Below are 26,411 nucleotides of genomic sequence, written 5' to 3'. Positions count from 1 at the left end.
AAAACCAAATAAACCAAAATGGGAGGAAACAGACCTTCTTTCCTCCAGACGGAGAGATGTAAGGATTAATACGGATTTATCATCATCCTTCTCCAGGCTTCCACTGGACCAGGAGCACTCTTACCTTGCATACAAACAGCCTCAAGGAGGCAAACACGTGCTTCAGGGCTGTGGCTGACTGGTTGACTTGGAAAAAGAGCATGTAGGTGTCAAAGACCCTTTTCATCATGGAATTTTGACATTCAGATTGTTGGAGTTGTCTCTGGAAATTTAACACAGAAGTGACTTAGGATGAGTTAAAAGGCATCTGTATTATTTCAAAAGATATTTACTGTGAACCTACTATGTGGTAGGCCCAACTGTGGGAACTGGAGACAGTGATGAGTGAGAAGATTAAGGTCTATGTTTCCAGTGAAACTTCCAAAACAGAGACTGGAAAAAAGTACTAAATCAGAAAATAGAGCAGAATGATGCAATATAATACAGAGTAATTGGTTTGGGCATAGGATTACTTTAGATAGGGTGGGCAGCCAAGACCTCTCTGATGGACGAACTCACACGTGAGCTGATGGAATCGGCCATGGGCAGATTAAGAAGAGAGAAACAGTGATTACCAAGAATGTGAGCTGGGAAGAAGCTTATGAGTTCAAAGTTGAGAACAAAAAAGACAGAGTAGCCTGAACAGAGCTTGGGGGTGAGATTGGGAGAGAGGTAGAAGATGAGGTCACAGAGAGGCCGGTCCTCGTGGGCACTGGTAGGGTCTTTAAGATGTCTGAGATTTGATTGACATTTGTACTGAGTAATAAAGAATTAAAACATGGTTTTTGTTTTTTCTACCACCATGCTTCCATTTCTCCTGAAAGCAGGGATTTTGTTTGCATATACATTGTGTTTCGTGTGGACTTTATTCAATGGATCCAACTGTTCCTACATCAACCCTGAACATCTGTAAGCTCATTAGATTGAGCTAATATTCCAAAAATCTTTTTGAGGTATAACTGGCATTTCATTTCTATAGTTTGAATTTATTAAATTTTATCTACTTGGCATTGGACAGTAAATATTCTTTTTGTTTAGCTTCTTTCACTGAGCGTAACTGAACAGTATTCTATTGTATGGGTATACCACCACTTAAAATTTTTTTTAATGTTTATTTTTAAGAGAGAGAGAGACAGACAAAGCACGAGTTGGGGAGGGGCAGAGAGAGGGAGACACAGAATCTAAAGCAGGCTCCAGGCTCTGAGCTGTCAGCACTGAGCCTGACGTGGGGGCTCAAACTCCCAAACCGTGAGGTCATGACCTGAACAGAAGTTAGATGCTTAACCAACTGAGCCACCCAGGTGCCCTGAAATACCATTTTTTAAGTCCATTCACCTGTTGATGTACATTTGGGTTGTTTTCAGCATTCATTAAAAATAAGGCTGGTATGGGGCACCTGGGTGGCTCAGTCAGTTGAATGTTCGGCTGCAGCTCAGGTCGTGATCTCACAGTTTGTGGGTTAGAGCCCTATGTCAGGCTCTGTGCTGAAAGCTCAGAGCCCAGAGCCTGTCTTTGGATTCTGTGTCTCCCCCTCTCTCTGACCCTCCCTGCTCACGCTCTCTCTCTCTCTTTCAAAAATAAATAAAACATCAAAAAATTAAAAAAAAAAGAATCCAACTTCAGTTCAGGTCATGATATCACGGTTTGTGAGTTCGAGTTCTATATCAGCCTCTGTGCTGAAAGCTTGGAGCATGGAGCCTGCTTCTGATTCTGTGTCTCTTTCCTTTTCTGCCCCTCCCCTGTTCTCTCTCTCTCTCTCCCCAAAATAAATAAACATTAAAAAATTAAAATAAGGCTTGTAAAAACATTTGTGTTAATTTTTTTTTGTGACCAAATGCTTTTATTTCTCCTGGGTAAATGCTTAGTATTGGAATGGCTGGCCACATGATGAGCACATTTCAGACTGCCACTTTGGTTTCCAGAGTGTTGGCATTCCCACCATTGGTGGCTGAGAGTTTCAGTGTTTTCATACCCTTGACAAAATGTGGTATGGTCAGTCTTTTTAATTTTAGTCATTCTACTACTATGTAGGTGTTACTTGCACCAAAGTTATACAGATGGCAAATAAGCACGTGAAAAGATGGTCGGCATTACTAGTCTGCTGGATCTAGCTGTCATTTGTCTCTCTCCCTGAGACTTAAAAAGCAGAGTCACACTCTAACTCAGCCCTGCTTTCCTGAGAGTGAAGCAGGAGAAAAAAGGAAGTTTATTATTTGACAGCAGTGAAATATGTATGTTACGTATATCACTTGAGCATTAGTCAATTTCTGATGGACTCTGAGTCTCATCTTTAAAACTTTTTCCACTCACACTTAGGCTGATTTATGAAAGGGTAATTGATTTTATAATATATTAAAAAATTTTAAATGTTTATATATAGTTTTGAAGGAGACAGAGACAGATTGTGAAGGGGGAGGGACAGAGAATCCGAAGCAGGCTCCAGGCTCTGGGCTGTCAGCACAGAGTCCATTGCGGGGCTTGAACCCATGAACCGTGAGATCATGACCTGAGTGGAACTCGGATGCTTAACCAACTGAGACACCCAGGTGCCCCAATAAGATGCTTTAAAACCATGTTCTTGACTTCACATGACTTTTCTACCTCCCATTTTTTCATGTCGCAAATGTTACAATCACACCTACCTGGTGAGTCTGGGTGAAGAGGGACAGCAGGTCTAGGATGGTCAGGCACACCTCTGTAGCTGTATTGGCTTCTGTGTCTACATGGTGCATGATGTCTATTTCATTGGGGTTGCCTATAAAATATGAAGCCGAACATGCATAAATGTCTAAGGAAATTCTTTGTACCTAGTAAAGGGCCTTCTTCTGTTATAACATAGTCACTGACTTCTGGTGTTTTGATAAATAATTTATTAAATCAAAGTGCTTTTGTTTGTTCAATTACCTTATTGGCTGAATCAAAACCTCTAGAGATTGTCTAAAGACAGAGTCTTTAGCGGATGCTACAGACTAAATGTTTGTGTTACCCCCAATTTCTACGTTGAAACCCTAATCTCCAATGTGATGGTATTTGGAGGTGGGAGTTTTGAGAGGTAATTAGCTCATGACGATGGAGTCCTCATGAATGGGTTAGGCTCTTACAAAAAGAGGTATGAGAAAGACCACCTTTCTCTGTGTCTTATGAGGGTTCAAGAAGAAGGTGGCCATCTGCAAACCAGGAAGAGGGTTCTCACCACACATCAGATCTGTTGGCAGCTTGATCTTGCACCTCCCACCCTCCAGAACTATGAGAAATAAATGTTTGTTGTTTAAGCCACCCAGACTATTATCTTGTTGTAGCCACTCAAGCTAAGAGCGTAGGCCCTTTTCATATGCCAGCTTTAGACAAGAGTGATCTGTGTGCCATTATTTCTTACTTCTTTTCCATTGACTCAGCCATTGACAGGGTCATAGTTCTTTCATACTCAGTCTGGGTCAAGTTTTACGCTCCCAGCCGAATACACTAAATGTATAGTCTCAGTGGACAGTGGCCATTAGAGGCCCTAAATATATTTATAGGTAAAGGCATCTGCCTTTTGTCACATGTCTGTAACCACTAACATGTACATGGTGCAAAACACTGGGCCCCAGTTTTTCCTCATTCACAAGCTGGAATGTGTGCACCACTCACTGGGTTCAATATATCACACTTCGTGATTCTAGGACACGGACAACTTTCCCCTCTGTCCAAACAGCAGACAGTAATAATCTGGTTGACAGAGGTCCACATACCCCTCACAATAGCAAATCCACCTACTGTCAGAAGAACTACATAGAGCACGTTATCCTGAGGGATTTGCCTTTCTTGTTTTTCATCAGGACATTTCACTTTTTAAACCCTCTTTCTGCTGATCTTCTTCCTCTAAGAAAAATTCCCAATGGTCTCAGTAACACACCAACATTCTTTATGTTTCTGAAACATTCTATTGCATTTCATGTCTCTCAAGCATCTAGAGAAACACTGATAATGGGCTCGTTCCTCTTATTTCTCGTGTACTTACTGGACATGGTATTGTCTAACATCTGTAAGAGTTTGGGGTTAGAAAGTGCGTTTTTGCTTCGAATTATAGGTAAAGTTTGTGATCGATGCTGCTTATGTCCTTCATGAGTGGACGTGGTATGCATCCTGAAAATTAAATAAGAAAATAGGTTATAGCACAAAAGATAAGATACAAATGTTCATTCAAATACTCTAGATTGCGTCGCATACAAACGACTTTTAAACAGAGATGTATTATTAAAATATTAGTGACAGGTGACACGATAAAAGGGACTTTTAAGACTACTTTTGGAGAAGTTTTATTTAAGCCAAAAAAGGATTCAGAAGGATAATCAGTACCAAAGGATAACAGAAGAATACTAGATACTGACTTTAAGTCTGAACAAGCATATTCATTATTATTTAATGAAATCATGAGATTTCATGGGAATTGCACGGCATTCCACCCTTGTAGGGGAGAGAGCTGAGGGGGCCCCTGGGGCAGCTGCATTCCCAGGATGATGACAGTGGCCTGCAGTGGCTCTCATTCAGTGTCTCCTTGGCAGTGACACCTGGGGGCAATGAGCCAGTGTTATGTGGAAGTAAAGACACTCCCCATTCTTTCCTTTCATTTCAGCCATCATTCAGCCAGGATAATGGAACTTTTTTTTTTTTTGGGGGACATCAGGCAATAAGAGATACCCTGAAGAGTCAAGCCTACAGAAGAGGCAATGGTTTTCTCTTGGTCACACTTTTCAAGGCTTATTTGGTTTTGGCCACATCAATGCTCTGGATGGCCTGGGGCCCAGAAGACTTAACTTTGGTTTTCAGTAGTTAGGGGAGTCTTGAAGCTACAAGAAAAAAATGGGTTCTGACCTGTATGGCTTGGACCTTTGGGACTGATTTATTTCCAAGTTTTGGGTATATTTTGGTCTGAAGCCTCCGGAGGAAAAAATCCTGGTGTGTAGGAGGGGAGGGGTGGGTGCAGCCAGGACCTATCTAGATGGTTCAGGAAGAAGCCTGAAGTTTAACCCACCAAACATCAACAAAACTGCAGTGACCTCAGGTACCTTACTATTGTCTTTAAAGGTAGAAAGTCATTGTTTATAGTCCTCTATTCTATTACCATTGGCAAAACACGCCTATTACATTTTTTCACACAAAGGGCCACTTTAAGGAGTCCCTATGGATGAAGAGGCAAAATTTACTCCATGATTTTTTGGTTATATGCCACTTTCTTATTTCTAAAGTTCTTTCTAAAATACAGCCATTTTCGTATTACATATTATTATGGTAACTTTGGAAAGAATCAATCAAACTGGAGAAAATTTTAGCAAAGAATTCTTATTCATGAGACTCAGGGGAGATTGAAAGTAAGATTTCAGGGCAAAATTTCCCCACAGGGTAGGTTCATAAAGGATGACTCCAGGTCCCATGTGCTAGTCAAATCAGTGTAATGACTAGGAAATCTAACACACGCTTATGGGACCATCTACACTCCCTCACTGCTTGCGACCCTTTAAAAAACAATGTCAGTGGCACCTGGGTGGCTTAGTGGGTTAGGCGCCCGCTTTTGGGTCAGGTCATGATCTTGCAGTTCGTGGGTTTAAGCCCCGCATAGGGCTCTGTGCTGACAGCTCAGAGCATGGAACGGGCTTCGGATTCGGTATGTGTGTGTGTGTCTCTCTCTCTGCCCCTTCCTCACTTGCATTCTGTCTCTCTCTCTCCTCTCCCTCTCTCTCTCTCTCAAAAATAAACATTAAAAAAAATAGAGGGGTGCCTGGGTGGCTCAGTTGGTTAAGTGGCTGACTTTGGCTCAGGTCATCGTCTCACAGTTCACAGGTTCAAACCCCGCATCAGGCTCTGTGCTGACAGCTCAGAGCCTGGTGCCTACTTCTGATTCTGTGTCTCCCTCTCTCTGGCCCTACCCTGCTCACACTCTGTGTCACTCTCTCTCTCAAAAAATAAATAAATGTTAAAAAAATAGATAAAAAACAATTTTAGCTCTAAGGACACTGCTAATGTATTACAATTACTGAAAGGAATGGGGAGATATGGCCTCATATTTTACTTTGTCACTAGGAGGTTAGCGAATGTTGAATGAGTCATTAATGGGAATTAAGTCTGTTCAGGTTCAGTTAAATTAGGGTCCCATTAACCTTCATTTAATGCATGGCATTGTGACCTAAGAGCACATGAATAAGGCATAATCCATGTCTCTTAGGTTTTCACAAGCTAGCAGAGCAGATAGAGTTTCTGCATTCGGTTTCAAGTATATGCATACATATATATGCATGTGCTGGCCTGTGCATGCACACGTCTGTGCACCATACGCACCCCGCCCCCCCCCGCCCTGTGTATACCACGATATGATTACAAATATCAAGCAAATGTGACATTACCATTGTGACAAGGGACCTGATGTTTGGCAGGAAGGGTTAGAGCCTTTGAGAGTTCCATTGTTCTGGGTGGACTGCACAAATTTAAATGCAGCGGCAATTTTCCTGCAAGGGAAACTGACGTTTTAATCATAGTTCAGTATTTGTAACTTATTTATAAATAAAGATAGGCAACTGGCAACATGACTGTTGAACAATGAGACAGTTTACATGTTATGAAAAATAAAATCACACTTTCTTTTGGCAATGGGAAATGAGGGTTTAGCGAAGGTGCGGAGGGCTTCATGGTCTCTCATGAGAAAACAATGTCAACACGAAGTTATTACAGATTATTCTTTTTAGCTTACTGGGAGTATATTCTTTCACTCTTTTTAATTGGAGGAGAGTTGACACACAACGTTATATTAGTTTCAGGTGTACAACATAGTGATTTGACAAGTCTACATATGTTGCATTTACCACAAGTGTGGCTACCATCTGGCCCCAAACAACAAAACCTTTGACTATATTCCCTGTGCTGTACCTCATATTCCTGTGACTTATTCACATTGGATGTATTTTCTTAAATAAGAATATTCTACATTACATCCATGCAAATGATGGATAAACTAGTTCAGGTGATACAGGAAATGTGGCTTCCTTTAGAAATGTATGTTTTGTGCTTTTCTCCCTAGACAGCTTTTAACTAGTCCTAGATCTATGATGAGTATATGGCAATTGTCACACTTCTATGTCTCCTGTGAGGTCAACCTCACAATCCTTATCTGCATCTTAAGATTTCTAACATAGATCTGTGAGTCTAACCTGATATACATTAATATACGTCATTTTTTAAAGACCAGACTAACTTATTGGAATTTAAGTTATTACCTGATTATATTACGTCTTCCTAGGTATCTGAAATTTTGAAGACAAACGCTAGAAAAAAAAAAGCCACATTCCAGTTATTCATGCCCTTTTATTTATACAAACTGTTCATTTAACAAGTATATTAAGAGAAAATATTACATTTTCTTGAAATATTTTATGCATTACTACTATTGATAGTAGTTCCACATATGGGTGCTTAGAATGAAGGATGGTATACTGAACCATTCTGAAGCTTCCAGAAAAAAGAAGGTTAACAAATCAACTCTATAACTTACTCCAAGATGCTGAAGAAGTCAGACACCTCCGGACTGGGTGCTCTTTGCCAGTAGGCAATCAGCGTCTCTGAAAGGAAACACCAAGTAGCATGAGGCTCTTGGAAATTCAAAGTTTTTCCCTTTTTTTTTTTTTTTTTAATTTAACTTTCAAGAGCTCTCTCTTTACCCTCTGAAATTGTCTTCATAATGTGAAGAAAGCACATGAGAAGGCTCCTGGTTTCTGCTTGGTCTAACTTGTCAAATCGAAGCGTTGACCCTATCAAAGACAAGGGTCTAGGGATCTGGGAATGGAAGAACCAAGAAGGACTGAGTTAGCATGGGGGGGGGGCGCGTTGGCTCGCCAGGTGCTGGGGAAGAATGGGGGGAGAAGCCCCACCTTTTCACAGTTGTCCGTCTTCTCACTGCTCTTCTCATTGGTGCTTGGGTTGGAGTCAAGGCTCGCTAAGGACGCTCTGGAGTCAGCATGGTTTACTGTAGAAATAGCTATTGATGAAAATGCTGCAAACACAAGCCACACCACACAGACGGTAATGAGATGTCATGGGCACACACAGAGAGCTCAACGATGACCCCAAGAGATGCCGATCATTGAGGAGGTAGCAGTGTTGGGGAAGGCTGACGTGACAGAGTCTGGAATTGTCATTGAAGACATGCAACATTTTAAGAATGATCATGATGGCCATGCCAACCTTAAGGATTTAGGAATATTTAGACCTTTAAAATGGAAAGAAAGTAAAGCTTGTTCCTTTGATGTCTTAACTTTTACACGTTGCTCTTTGAAAAATGCGTGAGAGCAAGTTCATGAGGATGCTTTGCTTTTTGGGGGGAGAAGGTTTCAAGTTTTGAGAGTTTATAAGAAATTAAGATGACTTACAAAATGGTTCTTAAAAATAAATTCTGAAGTTGAAGGGGCTATTATATTTTAAAAGGTTGTATGCAATGAAAACTTAGGAAGTTGTTTCCAGATTGAGGCAATTTAATAACATCAGAGTAGACTGCTCTTTGAGTCAAGTGAAATGGAATGCTACAGAGAAAAGCAAGACTTTGGATGGGCTCCCAAGAAAGATGTAGAGACTCTTTAGCTCTATAAATAGAGTGTACTTTGACACACAGCAACGATGCACATTGGATGATGGAGTGGGTAACAAGTACAATGATATGTAATGTAAACATGGAGGAGAGTTAAACACGGGTGTTTTGGCAAGGTCGTAAGTACCTGCTATGGAATTTAAAACATCTTTAGAAAACGATGTATCCACAGAATTGGCATGTTTCATAGCTGACTGGCTGTGAAATCCCCCATTGGAGCTGAGGTCATCTCTAGATCCCTGTATTCAAAGCACAGAAGAGATGAATGGGAATCACCATATTTCAACATTGTAAACCCACATACACCTTCTTTGTTACACTTTTGGTTCGATGATATTTGATCGGATCTTTTATATTCCAGCAAAGATCTGCCAAAGCAAGCAGTGAAAATGAATATAGTCACAACCATACTCTTAGTCACATTTTGACTTCCTATGTGATTTTTCTTTACAATGTAGTGCAAACTATTTTTTAGATATAAACTAAATGGTTTGAATGGCTACTGATGTTTTTATGGATTATACTATAGGTTATATATCATTATTATCATGAATTATCTTAGGTATATTACTATGACTAAAACCAAGTTCCAAATACTTACTATGTACCAGTCTCTATGATTAGTGTTTTCTATTATACAATTTAATCTTCCTAAGAATCCTATAATGGAGGAATTCTATCTGATTCTATAAATAATAAAGTGGAGGTTTAAAGAGGTGGGAGAGGGTGCTTGGGTGGCTCAGTCAGCTGAACGTCTGACTTTAGCTCAGGTCATGATCTCATGGTTTGTGAATTACAGCTCTGCATCAGGCTTTCTGCAGTCAGTGTAGAGCTCGCTTCAGATCCTCTGCCCTCCACCCCCCCCTCTTAAAATTAAATAAACAAACAAAATAAAGACACTGGGATGACTTATCTAAGGTTACATTGCTAGTAACTGATGTCACTGTTATTTGCACAAGGTCTTCCTCTAAAAAGCATTCCAAAAGCATAGCTCCTAACTTCGAGATGGTACTATCTCGCATTCAGCAGTGGATTCATTCATCTGGGTTATGAAAACAGGCATCCAGTCTCAAGTGGCTTGTTGTGCAGCCACGATGATGGCTCAGTGGAGGAGGGAGGACAAACAGGCCACTCTTGGGGTGTGACTGAGGCACTCTGCTATGCGAACACCAGGTGGTCACAAAGCCAGTGCCTAAAGGTGGCAGGGAGAGGGAGGGGTACACTGAGGATGGGGCCATGCATGCGACAGAGGAACCTGGTACAAACTGGACAGAACTGGGAGGTGACACAGAGAAGAGAGGGAAATGAAAACACAATGTTGACCAGATCGATGAGGCAGAAGGCTTCAGGGACCAATCTGGAACAAATGAGACTGATGTGAACATCTCAAAATAGCTAGCAAGAGGTGCTCTGTTTGCTCATGGCTGGGGGAAAATGGCTCTCCAGGGCAAAAATACAGAGCAGGTGAACTCTTATTAAAATGCACATTTCAAATATTCTGTAAACTTACCTGATTTGATGTGTTGACAGTAAAAGGATATAGGTCTTTCAGGTAAATCCTTGGCATATTGTCCAGAAGCATACCATAGAGGGGCATGTATAAACTTGCTATCTGGGCCTGTTTGCCCTAGGTGGAAAGGGAGCCAAGAGAAATGATTCACATAAAAATCAATAGACTTGTAGGTCTGATATGCATTTAATGCAGTGAGCCATTAAATGGTGTTTAGGGAAGAGAGAAAAGAAAATCACTCACGGGCTCTCTGTATCGATCATCAAACGAATGCTTAGCCATGAGATTTTTTAGGACAGCTAAAGCCAAGTGCCTGATGTCTTGGTCTTCTTGCAAGGCAAAGCCAACTTCTCGAAGCAGAATTCCAATTAAGAAGTGTTTGCGGCAAAATTCATTCGTGACCGAATATTCAGGCATATCTTTGTGAGGAGAGTAAAGAGGGCATGTTATTGAAAACCAAGAGATCACTCTATAATGGAGAAAGATTTATCCAACCACTATCCACCTCTCTCACGACCAGGGAGGGATTCAGTAATGCAGTCTTTCTACAGAGATGAGAAACGAGGGAGAGGAACATTCAGGAAGCAGTGTGTGTGTCCTGCTACCAATAATACTGACGGTCAAGAGTCAAATTCCAGAACAGTGGATGTCAACGGTGTTACAGGAGCTGAGAGAGGGAGAAAAGCTCATTTTCTGTCTGGAGGGATCAGGAGAGGTTGCTGGAAGGAAGATGTTGAGATGGGTCTTTGAGGCTGCTGAAAGTGGGAGGTGCAGAGGGTCAGGGGTCAATGGAGGTGGTGGGGGGAGTGGGTGGAAGAGAAGAGGTTGGGAGGACAAAGGTTCCATGGCACAGATTTCTGAAAACCCACAGTGTGTCTGTATGTGGGGAGCACAGGTTGGAGGGGTACCAGTCAGCACAGCAGCCGAGGAGGGGGTGGGCATTGAAACTTGAGGGGCACGTGGGGCTGGATGATGCAGAGACTAAAGCACCAATTCTTTAGCTGGCACCAACGATCCTCCTCCCTTCGGCACTGAATTCTGTAGAATGGGTTAAGTCCCGTTCTGAGATCAGTGGCCTGATCAGACCTGTGCTTATTCATTTGTTCATAGGGTGACAGGCTAAAAATGAGTTCTTCTGTGGGGTAGTGTGGGGAGCAGGCTGTAATACAGAAGGCTCGGCCACAAGGCAAGGAGGGAAGAAGTGAGATGTGTCTGGGATGGAGTAGAAGGACCCATGTTGTAGAAGAAAAATCACCAGGACAAGTTGGCTGAAGGATGTGAAAGAACAAGGAGAAGAAAACCAAAGGGGGCTGCAAAATTGTGAGCCCGAATTAGGGAGAAATCGGAATGTTAAAATTTCCAGTAAGTATTGTCCAATGGGCTTCCTAAATGTAGCCGTTAACCACAGGACCAGCACCCACTTCCGGAACACGTACCTAGTGCCAACACTAGGCTAAGCACTGTAAAGCTGTTATGTCAGTGAATCCTCGGGGTTACCCATCAGATGTACTGAACTCTTGGAACATTCCAGCTCATAATTGACTAGGAGCAAGTTAAACATAAGGAGTTTCATGGTCCAGGAAGATACCACTGGGTGTGAAGGAGCAGGGAATGTGAGGTTCAGGAGATGGAGGCCCAAGGGCGTAGTTAGGTCAAAAACACTTCTCCACGAAACAGTGAGTACTCGTGAGGGGCCGGGGTGGAACAAAACTTTGAAATTGCCAACTTAAGGTAGAGAAAAGTTTGCCTGGACTATTAAGTTATGAAACTAACTCAAATAAACCTAATAATTAGTCTTGATCTCAAGAAACTAGCTGTAAAATGAGGCTGTGGTATATGGTCAGAAATCCAGAAAGCTAGTTACACTGAACAAGCACGTTATGACCTATATCAGGGAACTGTATTTATGATGTACCTGAAGAAAATTTCAGATGATTTGGGAAATTAAAAAAAATGTCAAACTCTGGAGAATAAAATATGAAAGAATTCAAGTTGGGGAAGCGTTTAATTATCTGTGACAAGGGAACAGTTCAGTCAGCTTGTTGACTCTTTTGACTGTATGATAGTAAACATATGGCTATTTTTGACATCTGGACACTGGAGATTTGTAGTGTCTATACCAATCAATATTATCAGATTATGATATACTTATTAATGCTTGGATAATATAATAAAAATACATTATTTACCTGATGCATGTAATTCTTGAACTGATTCTGAAGGTGTCAAGGGATCTGGATTTAATATAAATAAAAAAAGTGAAGATATACACATACATACACGTTATATTCATTAACTATGGGTAAGTTACACTGAAAAATTATATTATCCTAAACCAGAAGTGAGTCTCCTCAATAAAACTTTATTGTTGAAGACAAATACCATAGGTTGGTGGTTTCCTTAAAAAAGAATGCCCTGGGGGAAGGGAAACAAAAAGAATATAAAATCAGGGAGGGGGACAAAACATAAGAGTATGGAGAACAAGCAGAGGGTTACTGGAGGGATTGTGGGAGGGGTTGGGCTAAATGGGTTATGGGCATTAAGGAATCTACTCCTGAAACCATTATATGCTACTCACTTGGATGTAAATAAAAAAAAAAAAAAAGAATACTTAATGAAAGAGGCGCCTGCGTGGCTTAGTTGCTAAAGCGCGCAACACTTGTTCTTGGGGTTTTAAGTTCAACCCCACTTTGGGTGGAGAGACTACTAAAAAAAGTAAGAAGATCTTAAAAAAAAAAAGAATGCCATGAACAGACTTATTTTAATTCCTGGCCTTTTACTCGAGCACTTATTTTTCCACCAGAAATGTGCATGTTGTGAAACATATATTTTTATGTTCACCATTGATAATATCACATCTCCAGAGAGACTATGAGGCCTCCTCTTCCTGAGTTCCAGACCAACAGTTAAGCAACTGGAATAAAAAATGATACGACAGGTTTGCTTTTATGGAGTATCTTAACTAGCCTGTGTAACCCAATAAAACGTTGGTGCTAGTTTATAAACAATAAAAAGGAACACAAAAGAAAACAAAAGGCTAAACATGGTATCATCCAAAATGACATTTCTACCTCTTTTTCTACAAAGACATTTAGATTAAATACCCTTCATAATTAGAACAGAACAGAATAATGTGACAGCTTTTATTTAAGATTAAAATGACAAAATCTTTACAGGCTTGATGATGTGTTTTACTCTCCCTCCAAAATATTAGTTTTGTGTGACACATACAAGTTACAATACGTGTAAGGAGGCTCTTTATCATTTTAGATTCTGCTTTCCATGAATATCACAACTGTTGCTTGTGGGAAATTTACTCACTGCTTAGAAGTAAGGTTTTTGTTTCCTTCCTTCCTTCTCCCTTTCTTCCTTTCCTCCCTCCTTTTTTCCTTCTTCCTTTCTTTCCATTATATTGATTTCAGGTGTATAACACAATGACTCAATCTTTATGCAGTGTGATACTGAAGCAGAGTATTTTAAGTTCTGAAATCATTTTAGTATTTTCTTTAATCCTGATACTCGATCATCTCCTGATGGCTAGATGTGTGATGATCATCTTGCCATCTATGTATATTGGTATATACATAATACATTAATAAAAGTGACAAATGAAAATATTTTCTGTGGACTACTTATGCTATAGTGAGGATAGAAAAGTGGAACCTGGTTCTTTCCTGTATGACCATCTCTGCCTCTTTCTAATCCAGAAGTTTCAAGTATTTACAATGTTGCCTGCCTGCCTACTTTCCTTCCTTCTTTTCAAAGCAATAGGTTGTTTTGTGTTGTGTTGTGTGTGTGGGTTTCTTCTTTTTTGGTATAAAACTCATTTTGAGGAATTTCATTTTAACGTACTTAACACACACGAACTGACAACGTTAAGTGAGTTTGTACTCACAAAGTATAACTTCTCTTCCCCTTAATTTTAAGCCTTTCAAAATCAAAGGAAAGTTATCTTTTGGAGCCAGTATAGTAAAAGTATTGTTGTAGGTTAAGATTCTTTGGTTTATATTCACCAATTTTATAATTTTGTTGGCTTTCTCTTGAATGAAAAAGGAAACATAGACAAAAGTGGAGAAATATAGAGCTGGAATCTTCACCACATGACCCCAACTTCTTTTGCATCTTCACCTGATTACCTGGGTCAAATGCCCAGGGAACAGCTTCAGAGAAAGCCAAGGCCCAGGAAATAGGAAAACAACAAACGTAAACAAAGGTAACACAAGCAAATGTATACTAATGTTCACTTTGTAGGAACTGAAGAAAATTCTGGGAATTATTACCTGGAATGTTTGCTGATCTTATGGGGAGACACAAAGGAATAAAGTGTTCATGCTGACATACTTCTTGAAGAAAGTCAAATTTATACTGGCATAAGGTCTGAAAAAAAAGGCAAACTGAATGATTATTATTTATACACCAAGAAAGTTAATAAAAAAATCTGCACTTGAATCATATATTTAGAAAGAAGATGTAGTTAATTTTGTGTGACCACCAGGTAATTGCTAAGTTGACAGGTTTTTGTCCCTCTGAAGTGGTAAATAGAGTAAGACTCCTTTACTTGAATTTTTAAAATATTTTTAATGTTTAATGTCCCATGGGGGAGGGGCAGAGAGAGAGAGAGGGAGAAACAGAATCCAAAACAGGGTCCAGGCTCTGAGCTGTCAGCACAGAGCCCCATGTAGGGCTCGAACCCACGAAACCATGGGATCATGACCTGAGCTAAAGCTGGAAGCTTAACTGACTGAGCCACTCAAGCACCCCTGGACCCCCTGTATTTGGAGATTGGTCAAGGTCTCCTCAGGAAATGATCCTATTTGTAACCTATAGTGAGGTTCTGTAAGATTCAGTCCTATGCAGTGGTATTTTCCACTTCTTTTAGCTTCTGTCAGAACATGTGTTTATTCTGAAAGGAATCGAATGTCACCACATGCACAGAGCTCAACAACCACGCTCAGCTCAGAGGACAGCTCCCTGCAATCACCTGTTGGGATCCAGCACTAAGGACGACAATGGGGCAAGTGATCCAAGTCTAAACTAACCCTCTCCATAGGCCCTTTGCTCTCAGACTGAGTTATTTAAATCCACCACTTTCCTGCCTTGCAAACAAGCCTGTCTTCTCAATGATATTTTGATTAGGACAGTAATAAGTGGATTCAGACATGGTATAAGACAGCTTTATACATGTATTGGAAACAAACACATAAGAAGGAAACAGTCAGCACATTCATAAATATTGCATTTTCACTGGCATGCAGACTAAGTAATCAATTTTTAAGTTGGGTTGTGTTCACTAATACCAGCTAACAAAATAAAATATATTCCATTTGCTCAGATTATATTAGAATTATTTTTGTGGCAACTTCATTTAAAATTTAAAATACTGTCATTTCACATAAGAATCATGCTTGAATTAATCCTTTGTGCATCAAAGTGAACAGGAGCATAATTAAACTGTATGTTAATTATTTTTCAATGAATATGTTCTGTTTTGTCTCTAAAAAAGTGCCTAAGTTAGATCTACTGGAACTGTACCTAAAAGGATATTTTGTAAATTTCATGGATAATTGGGGCACTAACAAAGAGTATTCTTTTAAAAAGTACTTATAGAGGGAACTGGATTCTCAAAACCCAAATGGCATAGAATAATATAACTCCCCTAGTCAAAAGTAAATCTCCACTGCCAAAAAAAATAACATTCAGATTCCTAAGGGTGGCATGAAAGATATGAGAAGATCATTATTTATTTTTGGCCTTTCTAGATTTGTTATTCTTTCCCAGTACCTAGATAATTACTCCTTGGAGACTTTCCATTTTCCTAATGGGCAAAGGTTACTGAGGAACTGTTAATTCAGGTGCCCTGTCTTCCTTCCTTAAGAGGCAGGCATGTGAGCCAAAGCAGGTCAGTCACATACTTCCTCTCTGGAATGTAAATCTTAAGCCAAGTGTTAAGAGAAAGAAAATGATCCCAATGTCTTATTTAAGAGTAGCAGAGCTTGTCCCCATTGTTCCTCCTTTGCAATGACTCTTGTGCCCTAGGTCTTGCTCTTTCTCAAGTCCAGCTCTCCATCTCTTTCTGTCACTGATGTCATTTGCTCCCAGTATCCTTCCAATACTTCCCCTTTGCTCAAATTGGCATCAGTTTCTGTTGCTTGCAACCCAAAGAACCTTAACTCATACAGCTTTCATGATCTGGCCCATTTCCAGTCTTATTTCCCTTCAGCATATGTCCTACTATAGCTCAATGGTTCTCAAACTTGAGAGTACCTAAGAATCACCTGGAAGTCTTATTGAAATACAGGTCTCCGGGCTTCACCTGCCACAGTCAGCTCTCAGCTCACTGGTCTGGGAACTACACTTTGAGAATCACTGCTCTCTTGACAGCACTGTTCCCAACCCATCTCTTGACACATTCTCCCTATTTCAGAAGGGGGGTGGTCAACTGTCCTATTTTGCCCCAGACTGAATGACTTCAGAAAAGTGAGACTTTCAGTGCTAAAACCAAGACAGTCAAGCAAACGGGGCTATAAGAATTGTGGCTGAAAAGAATCCCTCCTTTCGCCACCCACAGGAAATAGAAGTAAAACATAAGACATTCATTTTCACACTCCACAGCCTCCGCATTAAGAAAGGACTTGGGAGACTAACTCAGATGAACCATTTTAAAAGGCTGCCTCTCATTGGGATAGGCATTATTTTTTGATGTGGAGACTGGATAGGCTAAGGTTTTAGGCAGACAGACACAGAGACTAGTTTACTTATTTATAGTGCAATGGTTTAGAAAGCAATCTCTCTTGCACTTGGTTCTTACCTTGAGATCACCAGAGGAGAACATGCTGATGTAATTGTTAACCATCTTAAACACAAAGCCCCGGTCCATAAATGTAAAACAGCGCTGCAAAATATAAAATTGTAAATTCAGATACTTTTACTTTAGAGGTCATTAAAGATTTTAGAAAACATGAATAAATATATTGAAGCAACATAATATTTCACTAAATGTGTTGTGTAATACTCGACAATATGTTTAAGCATTCATTCACGTATGGTAACTAACTAAAACACTAGCTAGGATGCACACACGGGAAAGTGACAAGCCCTTATTTGTCAATTTTATTAAGCAGCACTTACAGTTTTGCAGTGAAATACTATAACCCTTTCCTTTCCTTTCTATACAGAAGGCTTTAGCTTTTTAGTTGTCTATTCTTTAATCACTTAGTTATATTTTTGCCATTGTTTTAGTAATTTGATCCTGTGGTTTGTAGGGTGAAGGGAGGTTCCTTGTGGTACACCACTGGGTACGGAATAGGGGTGGCAGAGATAGATCAGGAAAGCCTTTGTCAACTTCTGGCTTCCTTCTTCAGAGTAGCTCTTTTTTCCAGGCAAGGCAGCTTAAATTTGAAGAGTGAAGGTAAGAGACCCCGAGGTTGCCATCTCTTCCTCTGTTGTCAAACTCTCTTAACTGTAATAAGGAGGGTCTTAAACAGCAGGTAGGTTTGGAGGAGACAGGCGAACATTCCAAGTTGGCACAACCCACTCTCTCGGAAAGACCGATGGCCATGTAACCAGTAACCAAGCAACCGTGGCCAAATAACTGTGCTGGAGGGTGAAGTGGGAGGCACAGACAATATTTACTGATGCTGTATCTTGGAGAGGCACCCCTGCAGATTGCCACATGGAGCTCATCTCTGTGCGTGTGAGTTTGATTCAATCCATCCAGACGTAGGTGAGAGCACATATGACATGGGAAAATGTTTCGCTGCTGCACCACTTAGTAGGCTTCGTTCTTGTCTAAAGAATCCAGGGGGGGAGGTTCATTGCAATGGTTCTTCCATTTCTTGGATCTCTTCCCAATTTTACAAAATAAATCTCTTTTTGCAGAGAAGACTGGACAGAAAATCTTATTATAGGTAGTATACCAAGTGGAAAGTCTCCCATGGAAATACTTCTGGCTATAAGCAAGAGCTATTTTCTCTAATCATGTTCTACCAATTGTTAGGTCATTGATATTTTTGTTTTGTTTTCCTTTCCCTTTTATTTATTTATTTATTTATTTTGGAGTGATTTCTAGGTACTTATTCATTCATTACTATGTCAGTAGGTGGCCTCATTTATCTTTTCATTTTGAATATGAATTTAAGTTCTTTCAATTACTCTCCACTCACTGAAATGTAAATGGCGTCCATGATCTCCCATCTGCTGGTAGGGCAGCGAGCAGAGGCAGTCAACCAGAACATAACCATCGGCTCAGGAAGATGTAAAGCAGTAGGGGAGGAGGGAAGGAAAAGAGAGGCTCTTGTGTGTTCTGCACCATGCAGGGTCCTCGCGAGTGTGTCAAACCCAAAGAAATGTGGAGCTTTCTCTGGAGAAGACCTCTTGCTATCTTCTTTCTGTTGGAAGAGGGTTTGAGTCCCATCTTGCAGAGAAGGGAGGGCCATCCAGTGTAACTGTGGGCTTGAGAAACAGCTTCATAAAAAAGCAGATGAAAAAGAACCCTGGGGATGTCAGTGGTGAACACCAGGGCTCTTTGACTCGACGGAGGACAGGTTGGTGAGTCCTGTCACTGAATGTGGCAACTGAACCTCCCATGGGCTACTGTGGTTATTCTGAAGAGCAGACCTGATAGCTTTTGAAGGAGGTCAAACTCCAGCACCAGTGAATGGGGAAGATGGGGAGAAGGCTGCCTGCCCTGGGGACTGAGGAAAACCCATTCATTTGGTGTTTCCTGAGGTTGAAGAAAGACCTTCTATGTGGTAAGTTTGTCACTCTTTCCAAGGGGCAGTGAGAGAAAAAACAAGGGTCTTTTCTAGGATACAAGATCATCAGAATCAGCCTTCTGCCTGCAGAGAGCCCTCCTGAAGGTCAAGCTTCATCAAGTGTCTCTCTTATCATGGGTCTCCTGTGTCTGGTCCACCCCAGTGTCTAATTAGCCCCAAGTACAGAGGTTCTTCCACCCATGCTGAGGTCTAGAAGGGCCTCTGTCCACTTTTGTTTTAAAATAATGTATATTAACTTTATATAGCAACAGAAAATAATTTGCAGTGGGCTTAGGCAAGCTATAGTCCATGGGGGCAACACTGGCTTAATTTTTGTAAATTAAGTTTATTTCTGTAAATAAAGTTTTATTGGAACACTGCCCCACTCAATCACTTACATATTGTCTATGGCGAATGGATTATGGCTGTATTATGCTCCAATAGCAAAGTTGAGTGGTTGTGTCAGAGACCGTATGCCTTGCCAAAAATGTCTAGTATTTGGCTCCTTACAAAAGAAGTCTGCAGGTTCTTGATCTGGAAGGTAACTTATAATCTACCGATATTTTCTCAGTTAAGTTTGGTAAATTAAAAGCCCAATATTCTCATTATGTGCACATATCGATTTTAATTAAAACAACATTTTATTTCACCAATTGTGAGGACAATGATAATTTTAGTCTATAATTTGTTCAGTGAAGAGTATGAAACCCCAAATTGCAAAACAAACCAGATGAGTGTCCTTGCTATTTTTTTAATGTTCTACAAAACCACTGGTCCTGCTATTTCCTTTTCCATCTTGGATACTTTCCATTGTTCCTGTGCTCGAAAGTAGCTTAGAGACCACTGACAGTAACTTTTGCATACACGAGCACTATGGAAAACATTTATTTATTAAAAGTCACAGAGCATTTAAGTTGAACAGAGTAAATAGGAAGACTTCCCCCTTTGCGGAGACTCACTTATCCATTTCTTTCAGTGTTTATGGAGAAATATCACAGATGTATGTTTATTTATTTATTTTTTAAATATAGTTTATTGTCAAATTGGCTTCCATACAACACCCAGTGCTCATCCCAACAAGTGCCCTCCTCAATGCCCATCACCTATTTTCCCTACTCCCCACCCCCATCAACCCTCTCTTTGTTCTCACTATTTAAGAGTCTCTTATGGTTTGCCTCCCTCCCTCTCTGTAACTATTCTTTTTCCCTTTCCCCTCCCCCATGGTCTTCTGTTAAGTTTCACCTGATCTACATGAATGAAAACATATGGTATCGGTCTTTCTCTGACTGACTTATTTCTCTTAGCATTATACCCTCGAGTTCCATCCATGTTGCTACAAATAGACAGATTTCATTCTTTCTCATTGCCAAGTAGTATCCCATTGTATATATAAACCACATCTTTTATTTATTTATTTATTTATTTATTTATTTAATTTTATTTTTTGAGAGACAGAGAGAGACAGTAAGAGCAGGGGAGGGCCAGAGAGAGAGGGAGATACAGAATCTGAAGCAGACTCCAGGCTCTGAGCTACCTGCCAGCACAGAGCCCAATGCGGGGCTTGAACCCACAAATCATGAGATCATGACCCGAGTCGAAGCCGGATATTTAACCGACTGAGCCACCCAGGTGCCCCTAAACCACATCTTCTTTATCCATTCATCGGTTGATGGACGTTTCGGCTCTTGCCATGATTTGGCTATTGTTGAAAGCGCTGCTATGAACATTGGGGTACATGTGCCCCTGTGCATCAGCACTACTGTATCCTTTGGGTAAATTCCTATGTATTTTGCTACCAAAGTAAAACTGCCTCCTCTATTAGATGATTTCCAAAGTTAACTGAAATAAAGTCATTTGTCAGCCATGTGGGTAAAAAGACAGCCATCTGAGCCAGGAAATACAAATCACGAGGACCTTCCCCTTGCTGTCGCCTTGGCATTGAGCCTGCATAAGGAGAGTACTTAGATGGGCGTGCTCAGGTTTGCTGGACTTGTGATCCCGCCTGGCAGTACAAAGAACAATTACTAATGCTACATAGGTACTCCTGGATCCATTCACATCCTATCTACTTCCAAGGGAGAATACCCAGAGAAATGTACAGGATTTGGCGTGGTTGTTGCAAAAATACTACTTTTCCATGATATGATATAAAGGAGGGCACATTGTCACCTAGACATTTAAAAAATGTTTATTTATGGATTTATGGATTTATTTGTTTTAATTTTATTTTAATGTTTATTGATTTTTGAAAGAGAGAGAGCGTGCACAAGCAGGGAAGGGGTGGAGAGAGAGAGGAAGACACAGTATTTGAAGCAGACTCCAGGATCCGAGCTGTCAGCAGAGAGCCCAGCTAGGGGCTTGGACCCACAAACAGTGAGATCGTGACCTGAGCGGAAGTCTGGACACTTAACCGACTGAGCGACCCAGGTGCCCCTCACCCAGGACATTTTTATATGCCCACACCAGACCTACTGCTCTCTCCATTCTTGGAAAACAATTTTCACACAACTACAGTGGTACAATTATATTTCAATTATTAAGTTCCAATGCCAACTAATTCACAGTATTTGATTGCTGATGTAAAATTTAATAACCAAAAGAAGCAGAAGTCATCTGAAGCCCAAAGTGAGCAACTAACTCATCAGATTTTGGGGAATGTAAAAGATTTAAAAAATGTTTATTTATTTATTTTGAGAGAGAGAGAGGGTGCATGCTCATGTGAGCACAAGCAAGTGGATGAGGGGCAGAGACACAGGGAGAGAGAGAATCCCAAACAGGCTCCATGCTCAGTGTGGAGCCCAGTGTGGGGCTCCGCACGACCCATCATGAGATGATGACCTGAGCTGAAATCAAGAGTTGGATGCTCTACCAACCGAGCCACCCAGGCGCCTATATGAGATCTATAATGCCAACAGCAAAAGTGGAGAAGCCGAAAGCTCAAAGTTCATCAGTTCATAGGCATTGTGCCAAATGACTACATTAAATTTTACGTTAAAAAAGTCACTCTCCTTTTCCCATTTCCTCTCCTAGTTAAAAAGATTCATCTAATAATCTTTATAAAAAGTTTAAAAAAGTTTCCTGTGTCAAATAAATGCCATTAAAACTATATCTTGAGGGGCACTTGGACAACTCAGCCAGTTGAGCGTCTAACTTTGGCTCAAGTCATGATCTCACAGTTCATGAGTTCGAGTCCTGCATCAGGCTCTGTGCTGACAGAGAGGAGCCTGCTTCGGATCCTCTGTTCCCCTCCCTCTCTCTGCCCCGGCCCTGCCACACATGCATTCTCTCTCTCTCCCTCCCTCCCTTTCTTTCTCAAAAATAAACATTAACAAAATATAAAACTACAATTTGAAAACAATGCTTGCAGAATGTACAACGTATTTTACTGTTTTCACTTATAAACTTCAGCTAAGTATTGCTTTTGATTTGCAGTCCATGTAATCTATGTATCTTATAGACTATATTTATTCATCTATTGTTAATCCATGCTTTTAGCCCACAAATTTCATGAAACTACGGTGACCACCATTAGCTTCTACTCCATCCTGTTTTTTCTGATCTTCATTTTTTTACTTGCTCCCAAGTTAGACATTAGTTTATGTGCACATAGCAACTTTTGGTTGCATGAGCTCCAAGGAAAATATTTATTTATTCCAACAAGTACACAGCATTTAAAGCCAAGGAAGATAGAGAAAATGTCTTCCCCCTTTTAAGACTTGCTTATCCGTCATTCTTTGCAATTTAGGGAAGACTATTACAGGTGTTTCTTAAAATTTGATTAAAATTGGATAATTTATCATTTTTTCCAAATTTCCTCTTCTACCAAGCACTTCAAATAAACTATTAGGATGGTAATAAACTTTATTCCCATAGGTCTTAAAACATGGTAGAAAACTAGAGTAACTTTTTTTCCTTGACCCTCTTCATCCCTACCCTTGACCATTCCTTTTTCTTTCTGAAAGCAAGAAAAAAGCAAATGTAAAAAGCAAAATATTGAAGAAAAAAATCTGAAGGAGACCAAATATAATGTATAGTTTGAAAGATGTTTAATATATTAAAAATAGATTTGACTGGATTAAAATTTACCAAAGAGAATTGGGCTAATTTTACAACTACCTCTATGGCCTCTCTTAGCTTTATATTGTTAGTATTTATTTATAAATACTGACACTTATCTAGTATGTTCTGGGGTTTACCATAAAGATACAAGAAAAGTGGCTTCATCAAGGATATAATAGTTAATAGTTGGGCAAAAGAAGGAATAGAAGAAAAACATTGTTTCTAGTTGAATGTATTATCTGTTAAATGCTATACCATCATCCTACATTAGCTTTGTTTTTTTGACCAAGCATTTTTGTCTTCTCAATTCAATATGTAACCCAAAGAAATATAACTTTAATACTATATGTTAGTATATATATATGTACACACACACATATATATATGTATATGTATGTATAGTGTGTACACACACACACACACACACACACACACACACACACACACACACACTGAGGTTAGGAAGTGTTTTCTCAATACTTTAATTGATCATTTAAAAAAATGTGATTGGTGCACAATATTTTCATCATGTATAAAAGAGCCTGGAGGTAACAAAAATGCCAAATTACCCAAATTTCCCAAACTGGTTATTTGACATCATAGTCATAGTTAAAAGCAATCCAGAACATTACTCCAATGGCAGAAATGCCCAAGAAAATATTGCCACATTGCTGTGTTTCCTTTAAAAGTCTCACTTCTCTTTTTAAAAATATTTAGCAATACTATAATTTAACAACACTCAAATGGATATCTTTATTGAATTTTGGTTTTTGTTCTGTGGCTATAAATTAGAAAATGAAGTTAAGATATATATATATATATACATATATATATATATATATATTTTTTTTTTTTTTTTCTTTGAGAGAGAGAAGGAGAGAGTGTGTGAGCTGGGGAGATGGGCAGAGGGAGAGAATCCCAAGCAGGCTCCATGCTCAGTGTAGAGCCCAGAGTGGGGCTCGATCCCAGAACCCTGGGATCATGGCCTGAGTTGAAATCAAGAATTGGATGTTCAAATGACTGAGCCTCCCAGCCACCCCAAATTGAAACAAAATATTAAAAAGTAAGATGTATAGATAAAAGGATTCATGCTAGTTTTGACTCTTTACACATAAATGGATGTGTCAGTTGATGCCATTTAGAGTATCTTGCATTCATTATCTTGAAGCATATGGGACTGTGAACTTTTTTAACTGTACCTTAAGAAATCTGGCAACGCTGTGATTTGCCCTTCTTGTTTCTTCAAGTGCATCTTTGTATTTCCAAATCACGTGATCACATAGGACCATTACAAGATTGTCCAATTCATTCTGGTAAGATTCAGGAAATCTTTGAGTCCGAGAAAGCTGGGGAAAGAATGGATCATTTCTTTATAATGCAGCATGTGAAATCCTAAGCTTGGAAAAAAACAAACTGAAAGACATACTTCATTTTGTATATATCATGAAATAAAAAGTCCTTTTGAAAACTTGAAAGCAATTATAAAACAGAAACCCTTTTAACTTCAAGATCATAATTTCCATCATTTTATTAAATGTTTTCTTCTATCTTGGCCAAATGATTTTTTTACTTAAAATTTTTTTTCTTAAGTTTATTTATTTTGAGAGAGAAAGAGAGAGACCCACAGAGAGAACACAAGTGGGGGAGGGTCAGTGAGAAGAGACAGAATTCCAAGCAGGCTCTGCAACATCAGTGCAGAGCCTGACGTGGGGCTTGAACTCAAATATTGTGAGATCATGACCTGAGCCAAGATTAAGACTCAGATGCTTAACCCAGGGCACCACCCAGGTGCCCCTCCCTTTTTCATTAAAGGGTAAATTATATATTAAATGCAAACTCTTCAAACAGTGTAGAAATGTAACATGTTCTATGACCTCTCACACCTTAATTCCCCTCTCTTACCTCTTAGAAAATAACTGTAATAAATATTAGTCTAGGTTCCATTAACACATAGTTTTCTATTTAATTCAAAATCGATTATTTTGATTTCTTAAGACTAGGTATCCCCCAATAAACAACTATAAGAGATCCATGAATGAATGAGTGAATGAGTACAGATGGTGGTTAGAAACGTCCTCTAGTAAAGTCCCAGCTAGTCTTTTCTGACAATCGATTTCAGCTTTATTGAGGTGTGATTGACACAGAAAACTGGAAGATATGTAAAGCACACACTGTGGTGTTTGATACACATATGCTACATATACATTGTGAATGATTCCTTCCATCTAGTTAATTAACAAATCCATCACCTCACATCTTTGTCTTTATTCCTTTTTTGGGGGTGAGAACACCTAAGTTTTACTCTATTAGCAAATTTCGAGCCTACAACACACTGTTATTAGCTATAATCACCATGTTTTATATCAGCTCCTCAGCCTTTATTCATCTTGTAGCTTCAAGTTTGTGCCTCTCATCTTAAGGTCACAGTCCCAGGATATGCCACGGCAGGTGCCAGTGGGACCTCACAGTTAAGAGACTTGCTACCAGATACAAAATGACGTGGCTCTGAGCTTAGATAACATACATGGACCTAAACTCTCTGGGTTCCTAAAGACGCTCCTCAGGTCCAGGAATCTTCTGCTCCTGTTGGACCTGCTGCACAGAAGGGAAAGTTTCAGGCAGCTAAAATTTCCCATCTATCTGTACTTCATGAATTTACAAAGCCCTTTGCATGAGATAGGCAAGATTGATTCTTCTTTGAGTTGACTTTGAAATTAGCCTCACATTTTCTCCATAGATAGAAACACAAAATTTAGAGTTAGACTGAACTATATATATTTCTAAAATTCTCAGCACCCAGCCTTCCATGCTACAAGATTAAAAACCAAGGAGGGAGGTGCCTGGGTGGCTCAGTCAGTTAAGCGTCTGACTTCGGCTCAGGTCATGATCTCATGGTTCGTGGGTTAGAGCCCTTTATCAGGCTCTGTACTGACCACTAGCTCAGAGCCTGGAGCCTGTCTTCAGATCCTGTGACTCCTTCTCTCTCTTTGACCCTACCCTGCTCACACTGTCTCTCTCTCTCTCTCTCAAAAATAAATAAAAACATTAAAATAAAACAATTAAAAAACCACCAAAAAACCAAGGAGGATGAAGTTACAGGGATCACATGGAACAAGCTAAGGTTCAAATGGGTTTTCCTTCCTTCCTTCCTTCATTCCTTCCTTCCTTCTTTCCTCCCTCCCTTTCTCCCTTCCTCCCTTCCTCCCTTCCTTCCTCCTTTCCTGTGTCCCTCCCTCCTCCTTTCTTCTTTTCTTTCTTTCTAACTAAGACCAAGCTCTTAAGTGCTTATGTGCACTGGATTCTTTTTAAATCCATTTACCAGGACACTGCTGTATAGATATTTTGGCATATTATGATTACCCTCTATGTATATTGAATGGTTATTGTGGAAATCAAATTAAATTAGCAACAAACAAACTTAAGTTATTTAATCACATGG

The 26,411-nt window shown here is 39.8% G+C and overlaps 1 protein-coding gene across 1 annotated transcript in view; it reads right to left on the bottom strand.

The window, feature by feature from the left end:
* The window catches only part of DOCK10 (dedicator of cytokinesis 10), a 205,965-nt gene that overhangs the window by 29,746 nt on the left and 149,808 nt on the right, over positions 1-26,411 (bottom strand). The window contains exons 28-42 of the mRNA XM_029932877.1: positions 24,172-24,318; positions 16,969-17,052; positions 14,441-14,537; positions 12,350-12,394; positions 10,404-10,579; positions 10,161-10,277; positions 8,778-8,889; positions 7,938-8,059; positions 7,728-7,842; positions 7,562-7,628; positions 7,287-7,334; positions 6,420-6,521; positions 4,040-4,164; positions 2,682-2,794; positions 86-262 (exon numbers count right to left, since the gene is read on the bottom strand). Of these exons, the coding sequence (XP_029788737.1) occupies positions 86-262; positions 2,682-2,794; positions 4,040-4,164; positions 6,420-6,521; positions 7,287-7,334; positions 7,562-7,628; positions 7,728-7,842; positions 7,938-8,059; positions 8,778-8,889; positions 10,161-10,277; positions 10,404-10,579; positions 12,350-12,394; positions 14,441-14,537; positions 16,969-17,052; positions 24,172-24,318 (1,647 nt within the window). The remainder of the gene's footprint in view (positions 1-85; positions 263-2,681; positions 2,795-4,039; positions 4,165-6,419; positions 6,522-7,286; positions 7,335-7,561; positions 7,629-7,727; positions 7,843-7,937; positions 8,060-8,777; positions 8,890-10,160; positions 10,278-10,403; positions 10,580-12,349; positions 12,395-14,440; positions 14,538-16,968; positions 17,053-24,171; positions 24,319-26,411) is intronic.

This window comes from Suricata suricatta, chromosome 3 (genome assembly GCF_006229205.1).
Source record: "Suricata suricatta isolate VVHF042 chromosome 3, meerkat_22Aug2017_6uvM2_HiC, whole genome shotgun sequence".
Taxonomy (NCBI): domain Eukaryota; kingdom Metazoa; phylum Chordata; class Mammalia; order Carnivora; family Herpestidae; genus Suricata; species Suricata suricatta.
This window is presented reverse-complemented; position numbering and strand designations above follow the sequence as displayed.